Here is a 14767-nt window from a genome sequence, read left to right as displayed (position 1 = left end):
TTGGCAAGTAATTCCTGTTAAAACAAAACTTGAGCATCTCTGAAGTATTTAGACAGAGGAAAAAGGAGAAGCTCTGTTACTGTGGTTTCAGCCTTTACAGGTGAAATTTCTTGGTCAGTTTACAAGACTACATATAACATATTATGTATTTGTTGTATGCATTGGGGAGCAGGGACTAGGGTAAGAAGTTGATAACTCTTGTTAGTAAATATTAAAATACAGTTTTATACATCTAACTGCAATCTTTTGTATTAATTACAGAGGTTTTTATAGGGAACACTGACAAGTTTTCTTTGAGTAATTAAATTTTCAGTTTACAGCTAGAAATGAGAAATAAAAGTTTTTAACATCAGATCACTTTTGTTATTCCAGTGAAGTTAAAAACAAGCGAACAAAAACCAGACCGCCACCAAAAAAGGTTGGGGTTGCTCTCTTTTATTACAACTATTCTTGCCTTGCACAAAAAAGATGTTATGTTACTATATTTATGGATCCAGCAGTTGTTGATGTCTTGCTCTGGTGTTCATGCAGCTTTCCTTTTTGAGGGAACGCTTGGTGTTAGAGCAGGGGAAGGCTCTCAGCAAAGACCTGCGCTCAAGGAGTTGGGTTGCTTTCCACAGCCTGGCTGTGAGGCATCAAATACGCAGTCCTGTGTGGCCCTGAGTCATAATTGTGGGGATGCAGGTGTCCCTTGGAGGGAGTGTGGGAGCAAGCCAGGTGTGAAATCTTGTGTTTAAAGCAGAGAGCTTGAGGGGTCTTTGGCCATGAACTGTCTTGTAGCCTGTGACCCTTGCTGGTGTGGCTGACTGGGATCAGGGAGAGAGATCTCCCAGGCAATGCTGGAGTCAGCTCTGGGTAATGCTTTGAGTGCCACAACAGGGCCAGAGCTACTGTGGAGATGATCTCAGTTGTTAAGGAGGTGGGCTGCTATGTTTTCAGCCTTCACGGCCTTTTCAGAGTATGCAGGTTCTCAATGTGCTAGAGAAGTCTTCCACCCAGGATCATGTCCAAACATAAAGCATTCTCATTGCTGCTTGCTTGGAAATATAAAACCTTAACAGTTTTGGTTATAATTTGATACAAGCAATTTCAAATCATTAACTGTTTTAAGAAGCTGCTGCTCAGCATTGCTCAGATGACACGTCTGCTCATATTTGCGAGGAGTGAGTAAAATGGAGGAGCTGAAAGCCTCTAAACCAGGTAGAACAGTTTTATTTCATTGTTACAGTGGGCTGGGAGGATGCACATGTTAGAGTTAGCTGACCATCCCTGACCCTGAGTTGTAACAGAGACAGATTTAGAAAAGTGCCTTGTTTCTGTTCGTGTGAACTGAGAGAATGTGTAGGGCACAGTGGTGGACATAATTCCCTGTGTGAGGCTGTGTAAGTCCTTCAGGGGGGGAAGAGGAGGGTTGTCACCAGTGGAGTGGCAAGGTGGCATCTGAGTGACTGCTGCCCTGAACATTAGCACTTACTCATCTGGGTGCCTGAATAACACCTTATGAAAACTTGATATTTAGTCCTAGCTCATGCTTTTTTAAAACAGACGTTGGCAGCAAAGACAGACAGTATTCTTTATGCATCTGTGCTGAACATGATATTCTTACTACATGAAGCACTTTGTATGGTGAGAGTTTTAGGATTCATTTCTGTTGACACATCTGCCTAAGACTTAGATCATGTTTGCTCACTATATAGTATCTTACATTTTTGGTTCCTTATCAGATGCATTTTGTCTGCCAATGAAAGTAAAATAATTGTGTTGGGCATATAAAATGTCATTCAATGGAGGAATAACAAGCATGCTCTCTAGCTGGGTTTTGTACTGCTACTGTGAGTGGTATGCTTTGAACTGGAAGATCAGAAACCTTCATCTTTATTAGGAGACTTGTGACTGGCTTCATTTGCTGTCTGATTTTGTGAAAATGTTTGCAAGGGGGAATAGATTCTTCCCCCCTCTACTGTAACACAACACTTAGGTTTTATTTCTTACTAATAATTTTTAAAGTTTTATATAAATTCTCTAGATGATCACCAGTTCCATGCTAAGTTAAGTTCTGCAGACCTATACCTTCAGCTGCCAGTGCAATGAAGGAAGAGTCGGCTTAAGATGATTCCTTGAGCTGGATCTCAAGTACTGGTTGATGGAGCTGCTTGTTTATTGGTTGTACTAGTTGGAAAGCAAACCAGTGAGAGATTCCAAGTCAGAACTGCAACTTAATAGGAAAATTAAAATAAATGCAGTAGTACAGAAACACTGACAAAGTCAGTGCACAATCTGACACCCTGTCGGTCAGGGTGGTGGTAGCAGTCCGATTAAATGGTGGCTGCAGTCCTTGCTGGAGTGACGGATGTGATGCTGTCAAAGCAGTGATCCTGTAGAAAGATCTGGTCCTTCTCCAGTGATGGTTGTCAAGCTCTTATCCTCTGGGAATCCTGTGGTAGATGCTCCTGTAGGAATGCTTGGTTCCTCCCCCTGGGCAGAGCATCTCACAATGGGATGATGTAATTTATGAGTCATGCAGTGAGACCTTGATGGCCTATTAGCAGAAGCTATCCCTTGGAGGGAGTTATCAGGGATGAGTCATGAAGGAGGTAAGGAACACAGCCCCACCTGGTTTTAACTGCTTATGAAGATGGCGATAGAATACATACTTTTGGTTACATCTTACATTGTAACCTCGGACACTGGTAAATGAACTCAGAGCTTCTGTGAGATGCTGACCTGCTCAGTGTGATCATCATTGCTGATCACAGGTGCTGAGCAGTGCCTAGGATGGTGTGGCTTTAATCTGCTAAATTGATTCAAACCTGTAGATGTCATGATGAGGCCAATTTTATCACAGTCTTCTGTCCGAGGGGCTCAGCTCCTCAGGGCTGTGAGTGCTAGTAGCTGTGTTATGAGTGCATCTCCTTCCTGAGGAGGACCTCTCTGCTGTGCATTCTGGCAAGGATTTTGGAGAGATCTGCTGCATCCTTCTAATAAAACAATCCAGAAGTCTGAGGGATTTTCTGTATCAGGTTGAGTAACTGCAGCTATTTCCAATCCCAGGTCAAATAACTTTGTGCCTGGACACTGATGGGAGGCAAGAATGAGGTTATGATCTAAGCAGTGTATTAAAAAGGAAATAATGGAATCACAGAATAGGCTGAGTTGGAAGGGACCCATCGGGATCATCGAGTCCCAACTCGTAGCCCTGTGCAGGACACCCCAAGAATCACACCATGTGCCTGAGAAAAGAATTATGTTCTTCTATTTTCTGAACTGTGAGCGAACTGAAATGGGAGCTCTGTCAGATCTCTAACTAATGCGTGCCTTTATTAATATTTCTATGAAAACTTTTATGATTAATGTTCTGAGTCTTGATTGCTTATGACTCCCTGAAAAAAACCCACATCCCCACTGCTGAATGCTAATAGATCATGTTCCTTTATAAGCTCAAGAGGAATACAAAGGGACAAAAAATGTGTGCTTGGTCTGTTGCCATGTTCAACATCAACTATCACTTCTGCTTTGTCTCCTTTCTGTCACATCAGCATAGCAACTGAGTAGGCAAACATGACTAGAAGCCAGGGAGATACGGTGATGCTGGATGGGGGCAAAGGATTTCCCAGGCCTTTTTCTCCCCAGCTGGGTTGCTTAAGGTTACAGCAGGAGTTTCTGAGTATTGGTGAGACAAAACTGACGAGGATGTAGGATTTAATTATATTGCTTTCCACTTGCTGCCTTTGCAGGGTGATGTGTAATTGCGTGGCGAAGTCCAGGAGTCATGAAGATAGTATGAGTCTTTGGGGATGGTGTGAAGGCAGATTATTAGGGTGTTAGTGCTTAGAGTCAAAAGGCAAGGAAGCTTTTTGTTATTTCCATTGTCCTGGTGGTTAGAGTGTTGGCAAGCAACAGTGGTTGAATGGTTGAGAGGTACAAGCCTTTTCCTGCCCTAAGGGAGCTTGAGTGCAGGGCTGCTACAGTGGTAAAAGATCTTGGAGGGAGAGCAATTGGCACACCTGTCTGTAGAATGCTCTCTGGAATGATCAAAGGGAAAGCAATTTATGGATAATGGTGGATCCGGATCTGTTTGCCTTGTGCTGAGCAGCCTTTAACTTGCTGTTTGTGAGAAACGGCGAGGTGGGAACCATGTACCTGCCTGAGGCTGGGGGGAGAGGGCATGGCTGTCAGTGCTCCCCTGCAGGACTAGGACTCGAGGTACTGCTTTGTTCACACAGCAGTGTGGGGTGTGCTGGGGCCCCAGCCTTGAGTGCCAGCTCACTCGAGCTCTAGAGGGTCAGAACCCAGAGTGGCCAAGGTTTTTTGAGAGAGCTGCAGTGTATGTCTCTACAAGACCTTATCTAGCTCTTGAATTCAAAGATTTACTTTGAACTACCTTGCATTGGCACAGAAAAGCCTCAGGTGCTAAAAGTCTTTGAGAACTGAAGTACTTTGGCTGTAGTGTGTATAATGTAATATCCATCAATCTTCCAAGTGCAAGTAATAGTAGAAAGCAAATTGTGACTGCCTGCAGCCCCACCTGAGAAGACTCTGTGTAGTTCTGCATTCTGCTGAACTGGGAGTATGGATCACACCACGCATAGCCAGGAGTGTGTTTCCATGAGAGGACAGACCTTGTCATGCCTGAAAGAGGACAGTCAGTTTCCCTTTTTCAGAGCTCCTGCGCCCTGCCTTGGCCACACCTGGTTAGTTTGAACTTTGAACTACACTAGATTTTCTGAACTAGAAAATTTTAAGGGGAGCACTTTGATGGAGTACAGAATTATTCAAACTGTATTCAGCAGTTCAAGTGTAAAAGAGCTTCATTTTTTTTCCTTTGCTCTTCTGAATGTATTGTGTTTGTTTCATTATCATAGATGTCCATTAAGTACTTTCTGTTCTTTCATTTGCTTATGGTAGGCAGCTACTCCTGAATAAATTAGGAGGGACAATACAGAGAGGGTAGGATTACGTTGGCATGTGATTGTTGACTCACTTTCCAAAGAAAGAATAGGCTCAATTGTATAATCCTTTTTTCCCCTCTTCATTCTGGCACATCAATTCACTGTTATTGTTTTTATTGCAGCTTGCTAAGTTTGCAGAACAAGTGACTTCTTTGAATGTTAAAAATGACTTATTTTGTACCTTTTCACAGTAAAAGTGATTTTTTTTTTTTTTTTTTTTTTAATGATGAACTCTGATATTTTGAACACTGCCTATTAGAAAAAGTCCTGTCTGTATACAGGATGGTGAAATACTAAGGCAGCAGTGAAATTCTTGTATGCAGGTGTGTGTTAGGTGTATTTCTCCACACCCCCTCCAGTCAAACAGTGTGGTCAGAATGCAAATAAAGACAAATCCTCACTTCAGGGGGGAGCTGGGGTGTGTGGCTGATGTAATGTTTACAGGGTGATACTACCCAATGACCAGTGAACTGAGCTTCAGACCATATTTAAGACTTTCTTGTGCCATGCCCCCATGTTAAGAATAAAATATTTGGGTGGGGAAGAACAGAGTAAACACACAGGAAACTGGTTTTGGTTTGGTGGGGCTTTTTTTGTTGTTTTTGTGTTTTGTTTTGGGTTTGGTTGTTTTTTTTTTTTTTGTTTTTTGTTTTTTAGTTTATTGTAGCAGGAGAAGTTCTCAGACCTGTAAAAAAGGAGCCACAAAGAAAAGGGGAAAGTGATTGCAAAAGCTGCATTCCATAGGGCAAGAAGCTAGGGAGTTACATTTCTGCAATGGAGATCTAAATTAGGAACAGGGAGAGTTCAACACTGATGGGTTGTGTGAGGTGTGAGGAGACTCACCAGGCTGTGTAGTAGTGTTTTGAGGGTGAACGTGGCCAGAGTGGTGATGTTCTACTGGAGCAGAGGCAGCAGAGATCGGGCTCAGTGTGACTGAGTTCCCTGTTCAGTAAAACTCCTCAAGATTCCTTTGAAAGAAATCTAGCCCAGGGAAGCTCAGATGGCTAGTGAATAATTCTGAATTTAGAGTAGGCCAAAACTGTTGACTGCAGCAAAACTGAGTTTTGCATTATATTGATAGAAATAACTATATTTTTTTCTAAATTGAAGTGTTAAACTCCATAATACAGTATTTCCAGACCTGGCAACTACTAGAGCAGGGGCTGTTGGTTATATGAAAGCAGCTTCACTACAAGCTGACTATGCCTCCTCGATACCCTTGTAGACACCTGGAGTAGTGTGTTCAGTTCTGGGCTCCCCAGTATGAGAGAGAAATAGAGCCACTGGAGAGAGTCCTGAAAACTTCATAGCTCAGCATTCTTATTTCCTCTGTTGCTCCAGAATTTGTATGGAAGATTTTATACTTGGGACTCCTAGTAGTTACAATCACATGGTTCCAGCATTACCTTTGCAGAACAGGATCTTTATTGTGCTCTTCCTTTCCAGGTGGTTGGAGGCAAGGTAAAGAAACCAGGCAAGCGAGGTCGTAAACCAGCCAAAATAGACTTGAAGGCAAAACTTGAAAGAAGTCGTCAGAGTGCAAGAGAGTGCAGAGCCAGGAAGAAGCTGAGGTACCAGTACCTGGAAGAGCTGGTTTCAAGTAGAGAGCGAGCCATCTGTGCTCTCAGAGAAGAGCTTGAAATGGTGAGGAGCTATCACTTAACCTAACCCTCAGTATTATCTGGGACCTGTCCTCGTGAACACTTGTTCTTGAGACCACAGTGACTGACAGTGGCATTTGGCTGGCCCGGAGGTATCAAAACATCAGATGCATCCAGCTGTTTGCCTCCTTTGGTGTGTAGAATATGAATTCACGTCACAAGTTATGTGCTGGTTCCGAACTGGAAGCAAGTGAAGGAAGTGCCATTACATTTGAGTCTGTTGTCTTTGAAATGTCTGGTTTTGAAAAACCTTTGACAGAGGTAGATTGTGGGAAGAGGTGTTAAAATATCAAAGGGGAAACATTGATCCACAGGGTGTCATTGCTTCTCTGTTGGGGAAGTGGATTCTTGCAGCATGCTCTCTGTGTCGATGGTTCCAGCATGTGTAAGATGGGGTCTTGGCCAAATGAGCAGCATTAACCAAAGAGAGTGTTTCATCTGGAAATACAGACACAGCTCCTCAGGGATGCCATTGAAGTGTCACCAGTGCTGAGGACACTGCTTTGCCCTGGCTTTAGGTTCGTTTGAATGGGCAGGGCTGATCACTACGAGGCAGTAGGTTTAGGATCAGGTGAAAAGCCAGCCAACTGTCCCCAGGTTTTTTTGGTGTACTTCAGGGTTTGGCAATGAAGAGTTTAAGATGAAGGAAGTAGGAATAAGGCACATGTGCTTCCACTGTGCCTTGCGCAATGGGAAAGGACCTCTTAATAGTCCATCAGCCCCAGAGTCATGTGAAATATTTGTTTTTAATAGGCCATGAACTGGAACGGTGTTCTTGCATGCCAGCAGTGAGAAATTGCACAGAGTGTTCCATGTTGTTTAATAATTACAGTGTTCTGTCTAGTGCTGCCTCTGAGTAGCAGTTTATTGACTGAAAGAGCCTTTGCTGAGGCCAGGTATGCAGCCATGGACACGTGCTCAGCTCATTAGTGCTCTGCAGTTTCGTAAGAGGCTTCAGCTCAGTAAATTCAGACCTTAAATGAGTATACCGGAAGGTAAAGATTACAGCCCTGTTTTGTCTGCTAATGTGATCCTGGCAGTTTGCTAAGGCCTAATGTGTTTGCATATTTCAGTACAAGCAGTGGTGCATGGCCATGGACCAAGGGAAAATCCCCTCAGAAATAAAAGCCCTGCTAACTGGAGAGGAGCAAGGCAAAGCACAGCAGAACTCAACCAAACTTGCCAAGGCTGCGAAGACAGAAGCAAACAGCAGCAATCCCTGTAAGTATCCAGGCTATGATTAATTCCTGTTTTGTTACATCTTTTGTGGTGTAGGAGGATGGCTGTGGTGTAGGAAGAAACATAAGGATGTGCTTTTGGGCACAAATAGTTGATTGAAGCAAAGAGCTTAGTGGGTGGTACAAAGGCTCTGTGTAATGTTTACATGGACAACACAGAAATTACACTATAGAGGAAGCTGGGCAGTTACTTTAAAAGAAGACTTTGTGTTTCACCAAAGCCTGTGGAGACCTGTGAAGACCTTAATTTCTTACAGCATATTCTGGTTTTTTAATGCAAGCTAAATGGAATGCATAAAACACAATTGAATTTTAAAAACTCCACCAAGAAAACATTATTCTAGCTGCAAGCACTCCAAGAGAGAAATGCCGGGCTTGGGATTTCCTATGGGGTCTTCTTTTTGACTCCTTTGTGCTTGTGCAGGGAATGGAATAGGGTTCTTCTGGGAATTGGAAGGTGAAAAGACCAAGTGATATGAAGTCATATTCCTGATATGTTTATGCAAAGAGAGAGAGTTAAGGTGTAGCATAGGCAATTCTATATACTTCTTATTTTGTAATAGTTCATGCAACAGGGTAAATTGCACTTCACTGAAGATTTTTTAAAAATAGGAGTTTCTAGCTTTGTAAGATTCAACATGAAAACCACTTTTTAAACTGTAACAATGTTCCCTGGTGCATCATTCTCAGGAGGCCGATGCAGAACCTTCTGCGCTGCAGCAGAGGTGGCTCGGGAGCTCGCAGAAGGAAGAATGCTGTTCTGAAGAGTGGATGCATCCCCAGGTGCAGGGGAAAGGATCCCAGTGCTCTCTTCTCTTTGTTCCTCCCCATCTGAAATTCTTTGATTATGGTGTTCCTAAGGCTTCGTGGAGTGGGGCTTTTGGGGCAGCAGGTGCTTGTGTAAGTGGAGCGTTGTTCTTCCTTTCGCTACACTGCCCTCCCCATAGAGCTATGGCAGCTTTGGGACATTCCCAGCACAAGAGTGGGGCTGCTTTTATATCAGAGCCCAGAACTGGGCTGGCTTCGTGTTTGGTGGTTATGTGGTTGTTAACTGTTGTGGGAGTCTGGGAGGTTCTGTAAAAGAAAAGCAAGATAAGGATCTTGGTAACAGCTTTGCTAAAGCCAAACCTGGTACTGGTGAGGAGAAGGAGCTGGATCAAAAGCTTTCAGTAAGAAGATTTATAGCAATGTCATTTGTAACGTGAATGAAGGTGTTGCTCTCAGCATCCATCTGTAATGCAGCGTCTCTTGTGTGTGACTGGGATTCTTAAAGAGAGGTACTAGATACATTTCCTGCTTCTGCCCATACTTCTTCCACCGGGTGCATTTTCCACCTGCCGTGCTCCCAGGAAGAGAGTCAAGGCATGTCCCTGCATCCTGCTTCCAGCAGGGAAACAGCAGCCATTCCCTCTCACCCACTGGGTCCTGAAACCTTCCTGTAGCTACCTACATTTTGGGCCCTATTACCTCTCTGGACAGCAAATTAATGTGAATTCTGCTGTGCTATCCTGGTTGCCCAGCCAAAGACAATGCCAGGAACTGGTAGCAAGGAAAGCAAGTTGCATCAGTTTAGTTTTGTGATCAGAGAGGTGATGTCAAAACTCTTGTGGGCTGATGTTATCCCAGTTATTGACAGATAACCTGCCACTTTCCTCAGACTGCTCTTTCTCCTGGATATGCTTTTTGTATTCATCAGATGCAGTGTGGAGAGTGGAGCTCAGGATTTTCAGAGGGGGTTTGGCTTGCTTATTCTGTTTTGTTTATGACAATGTCTTTCTCTGTATTTTATGAAATGCATGGAACATTTTTTAATCTTATGTTTTCAGCATTGTTTCATAGAATAAATATTATAATGAATGACTTTGCTAGACTGAATGTTGCCTTCTTTTTATTGAACGAATTGGGTCTGTTTAGCATTATCTCAATTTAGGGGGGGTCAGAAGCACTGAAAATAGTCGAGTGCTGTATTTCAGGGTACAGCACAATTGTTTTCAGGATTCCATTCTAAGCACCTGTATGTTGAAGGTTAACACATGGTTTTAAGTTTATTCTTTAGACCCTGCAACCATGTACTCAGTTAGCAATTGCTAGAAATGTTGCACAGACACACAAGACTGTTAAGAGAGGTCAAGTCACACTGAAGCAGAGATGGGGAGGATATTAGGGTTCATGTTGTGTTGTCTGTGTCCTATCCCTCCCACCCCATCTCCATCATCCACCCTCTGCATCTGAAGTTCTGCACTGCAGTTTGTCCTGAAAGATAGCAGTAAAGCCATCCTGTAAGTTTGGGGATTTGTCGATGTTGCATCCTTACCTGTTCCTTTTCCTGGATTTTCTGGAGGAAGAAAAACCCTAGGCCAAATGTTCAGAATTATACTCTGCCAACCTTGTAGTTGGACTTTATAACATGATCATACCAGAAGTACAATGGATTATTTTGGGTTAGAATTAGTCTTACACAGCCCACTTTCGGATGTAAACAATGTATTGTAATTAGACACATATTCCAAATGTTATGCATATGTTTAAGTGTCTTTCAGAATCAGGGATATAGAAAACATGCAGAGGAGTTATGGTATGTGACCAGAACATCTCTGCCCAGCACTAGGTAATGTGACAAACGCAGCTCTGATCTTGCCAGAAATACCCTGCTTGCTTTCTTCCCTCTCTCTGTTTCACGTGCTGTGATACCAAACAAGAAGCCTCTCAGCAGAAGGGTTTCTTTTCTGGAGGAAGTGGAGAGTTGGAATTTCTCATTGTGGTAAGCAAAGTTCCTTGTCATGGTGGTTCCTGCTTCTTGGCTTAGTCAGCACCTGACATTCCAGGGCTGTGTTTGGCAAGCCTGGGCCCAGCTCTGTGGCACAAATGGGGATATCCATGTTCTGACGGGTTTCTTGTGCTTTGTGCAGATGGACAGGAGGCCTGGTACAGCCTCTGTCATTCTTGATTGTCCTGCAAGCAAAAATCTGTGACATGCATCTTTTCCATCTGCTCTAGATGCTGTAGTCCATTACAAAATGTAGGATTCCCAGCTGTAATCTTCATTAAAGTTCTGTGGCTTCCATCACACAGCAGATTGTGCTGTGTACCATTTTTTGGCCTTAGCTGGATTTCTGGGAGTCCTTTATTTTGGAGCTTGAAGTTTAGCAGTTCCCCTTGAAAACCAGCAAGTGTTTGTGGTTTGTGCTTGTTTGCTGCTCTAATGCTTATACTCTTCATCCTTGTTGGGGTGGCTCCTAGAAGTGATGCAGCCAAGTCCTCTGGCCAGGAGTCTCATCTAGTTCCCTGAATAATGGAGGGTGGTATAGTCTTACCCTCTCTTTGTGTGTAGGCTGGGTACAGCCTTTCACATGTTTCTCGTCCAGTGAGTGAGCACAGTTGGTTCTCTCTCACAAGGGCTGAAGGAAGGAAATGAGCCTGGAAATGCCTCATTTTCCCACTTGCCATGGAAATCTAATGCTCCGCCAGAGCCATTTACCCAGCTAAAGGTGGGTTTCTCTTGGAAATATGAAATAAGTCTTTAAAGTCTTGGAAATAAGTGTTTAAAAAATGCTGTCTGTACTATTTGGTGTTTACACCAACACTAGAACTGCTGGTAGGGTTAAGTGTAGTAAGGCTGAACTCAGTGGATGATGGTGGACTAAGCACTGTACAGTTACACCAATCCTTTTGGGGAATGTAACCCAAGGATGGACCAGATAGTGGCAGCTTCGTAAGAAAAACATGCAGGAAATCTTGTCTCTTTATATGCTGCATATGTGCTGCATGCACAGAATCCTGCAGTGGATACATTTAATTGACTCATCACTTAACTGAGAACATTTGTAATTATGTGGAAAAGAAAAAGAAACTAATCACAGTCTGCTTTCATAATCTGATAATTAATGTTTGTCAAAGAATCAGTATCCTGTTAAGTTCTTTTCAAATACTATCTTAACTTGAATTGGGTTTTTTTTAATGTATTAGATAAATTTAAAAAACTTTTCTCTTTCTTGACAGCTGAAATCTGGCCAACTTTGAGAGTGCCTGTGACTGTTTGTTTTTCCATTTCTTTCCCTTTTACATTTTAGGGTGAAGATTAATCTACATCAATAATGAATCTAGTTTTTCCTGAAGAGCTGGAGAAGGTTTGGGATCATGGATGCATTTGCTACTTTCCAAGAAATCATGATCTCTATAATTACCTATAAAATTCCTGTTAATAAAAGAAGCAAATGCTTGAGACTAGTCTCAAAATGCAGAAAAATCTGAAGTAAGGACCATAGTCCTCCTCATCGCTCAAGAGTTACAGCATGGGTGACAGAGGATGGGCTGATGTAGAAATCCCTGTTGGAGGTAAGCAGGGCAGAATACCAGTGAGTTCCTGCTCTTTGTGCCACTGAGCATTAATTCCTCCATAAATTATGTCAATAACTGAATTTCTTACATGACTCCATTGTGAATTTGTATGAGAAAACATAAGCTTCTAATCCACAGTAAAATCTGAGGTATCCCACACTGAATAGCACATCAGTGGACTAAAATGCAACTGATGCTGTATTTATGGGATGTACAGATTTTTGTATGTGATCTGTCATGGCCTTCCAGTGCCTGAGGGGAACCTGCAGGAAAGGTGGAGAGGGACTGCTGACAAGGGCCTGGAGTGGCAGGACAAGGGGGAATGGCTTCAGACTGAGAGAGAAGGTTTAGATCGGGTATTAAGAAAAAATTCTTTACTGTGAACCCTGTAACAGATTTCCCAGAGAAGCTGTGGATGCCCCGTCCCTGGAGGTGTTCAAGATCAGGTTGGATGGGGCTCTGAACAATCTTTAAATTGCAACTAGAAAATGCTGTCATTGGTCAGCTAATGATTTTCAGCAGCCCTTCATGAAAAAAATAAACTAAAAACCCTAAACTGCTTTTCAGTTTGGTTTTTTTTTCCTCCATAAAAAGCACTTGGGAGGCAGGAGTTTTGCTTCCATAACTAGTACAAGATTAACTCTGCTTTTTTATGTGTCAGCCTGTGTCTTACAAATGGCTTAATCAACATTACTGACACTAACTGCTGCTTCAAGGAATTCTTGTGTGTGATCTCTGTATGTTTGGGTGGGTATTGGTGATATTCCTAACTATGCTGCAGCTGATGAAATAAATGTGTGAATAAAAGACTACAAGTGGATTATAAAATGTGTGTTTTCATGAGACAGGCTGTTCAGTGTGAATAGAAATAGCCCATGAAGGGTGACTTATTCCCATACCTTCTTTCTTGTGACAACTTTCATGACAGAATACATTTTGATCAAGTTTGACAGTGCTGCCAACAGCAGTGCTGGGTGTTCTTGTGGCAGTGCATTCCAGCAGTGTCCTCCTACTTCACCGTCTTTATGTGGCATGCTCTGAGTGCCTGCTGATGTAAGAACAGTCCTTTCCTGCTCCCTATCAAACACAGAGCTGGCCATGTTGCTAGGTCAGTGTTTTCCAGTTTGCATTTCTGGGCTTTTTCTTTCCTCTCCCCTTTGAAATCTCCTTTTTGGAATGCATTCCTTCTTTGGTACAGAAAAAGGCTTTCTGTGAATCTCCTTTCTTTCTCAAGTGGCCTGGCAGCTACTTTCAAAAGCTGTCAAGGTTTCCCTTTCTAGAGGACTGTGTATGAGTAACCATGAGTTACTCTGCTGTTTCTGCCTCCGCACATGCGTACCACACCCACCAACCCACCCCTTCTGCATTTCAAGCTCTGTGACATCAGTGTAAATACCCCTTCTGCACTGTCCTTAATAACAGCATCACCTTCTGTAGCTCAGGACCTTCTTGTTTCTCAGCCCAGCACAAGCAGTGCTTGCTCAGGCATTCTGATGAGCTGTATGACCAGGAAGAAGGTGACAGCATTAGCAGACAGCAGTTGTGCAGTAGATGCTGGGCATGCATTGAAACAGTTCTGCAAAGCCCAAAGTGTAATTCTTCTTTCACTTGAAACACTGGAATTTAGATGATTCTGTTACTTGTATTTCTGTACAATTCTAGGTTGCCCAGCATTTTCAGCAGTAGTTCCAAACAAAAGGGCAAGCTCAGTTTAGGTTTACATATCTGAAACAGTCTGTGGAGTTAAGGGAGGGATTCATTTAAAAAATTTTGGCCCAAAGTTATTTATCTCATGAACATAACCAAAAAAAAGATTTCATCAAAGTAATACAGTAGTAGTGTTAGTTTTCCATTTAAAGCTAGAATCATATCTGGGATCTCAGATAGTGAAAGGGGAAGGAGGTATCTTCTAGCTTTCTAATTAGCTAATTACTCTTGTGACAAGTCTGTGTGCAAACCTTCCCAAGGTGATGGTGCTGTGGGGGTCTCTTGGTGAGAACAGCGTTACCATTCTCACTTCAGCAAGCTGCATTCTCATTACTTTATTCTTAGGGTTTCTCACTTTCTGCAATAAAATAGTAATTAGCTTTTTAATTACTGCTACACCAGTGGAGCCAATGTTGCTTGCTGTGGGTGTTTGAGGAACAGCCAATTAACTGTTTCAGCTTTTTGGATTTATGTAATCTTTTTTTTTTTTCCTATTTTTTTTGCAGTGGCCACTTAATGTTGTCATCATTTCAATCCAGTGCCACTAAATGAGTGGCATTGTTAATGCAGCTGATATTGTCTGCACATGCTGGCAGATAAAAAAGGTTGACTGATAGCTGGAGAACAATTATAAAGGTTGGCTGTTTTAATCTCTCTGCCCTGAGCTACCTGTGGAATGAGCACAGTTGCAGTTCTGTGAATGTATTAATAAAAAAATGTAGGCAGAGTGATGAATGGCCTCTTGTGATTGCTTGCATTCACCTTGCATTTTTTTTCAGTTGTCTCCTTTGCATGAAATAGGGCATAGAAACAAAACAAATGTGCCTGTTACTAATACAGTTTATCCTTGATCTCTCCTAAATACTGCCACCAG

The 14767-nt window shown here is 42.6% G+C and overlaps 1 protein-coding gene across 1 annotated transcript in view; it reads left to right on the top strand.

The window, feature by feature from the left end:
* Positions 1–9713, top strand: part of CREBL2 (cAMP responsive element binding protein like 2) — an 11767-nt gene extending 2054 nt beyond the window's left edge. Inside the window, exons 2-4 of the mRNA XM_017730545.1 lie at positions 6396–6593; positions 7684–7831; positions 8539–9713. Coding sequence (XP_017586034.1) covers positions 6396–6593; positions 7684–7831; positions 8539–8540 — 348 coding nt within the window. The 3' untranslated portion in view covers positions 8541–9713. The remainder of the gene's footprint in view (positions 1–6395; positions 6594–7683; positions 7832–8538) is intronic.
* The last annotated feature ends 5054 nt before the right edge of the window (positions 9714–14767 follow it).

The sequence above is a fragment of the Corvus brachyrhynchos genome, unplaced genomic scaffold (assembly GCF_000691975.1).
Source record: "Corvus brachyrhynchos isolate BGI_N302 unplaced genomic scaffold, ASM69197v1 scaffold523, whole genome shotgun sequence".
Classification (NCBI taxonomy): domain Eukaryota; kingdom Metazoa; phylum Chordata; class Aves; order Passeriformes; family Corvidae; genus Corvus; species Corvus brachyrhynchos.
The sequence above is the reverse complement of the archived record's forward strand: the minus strand, read 5'-3'. Positions and strand labels throughout refer to the sequence as shown.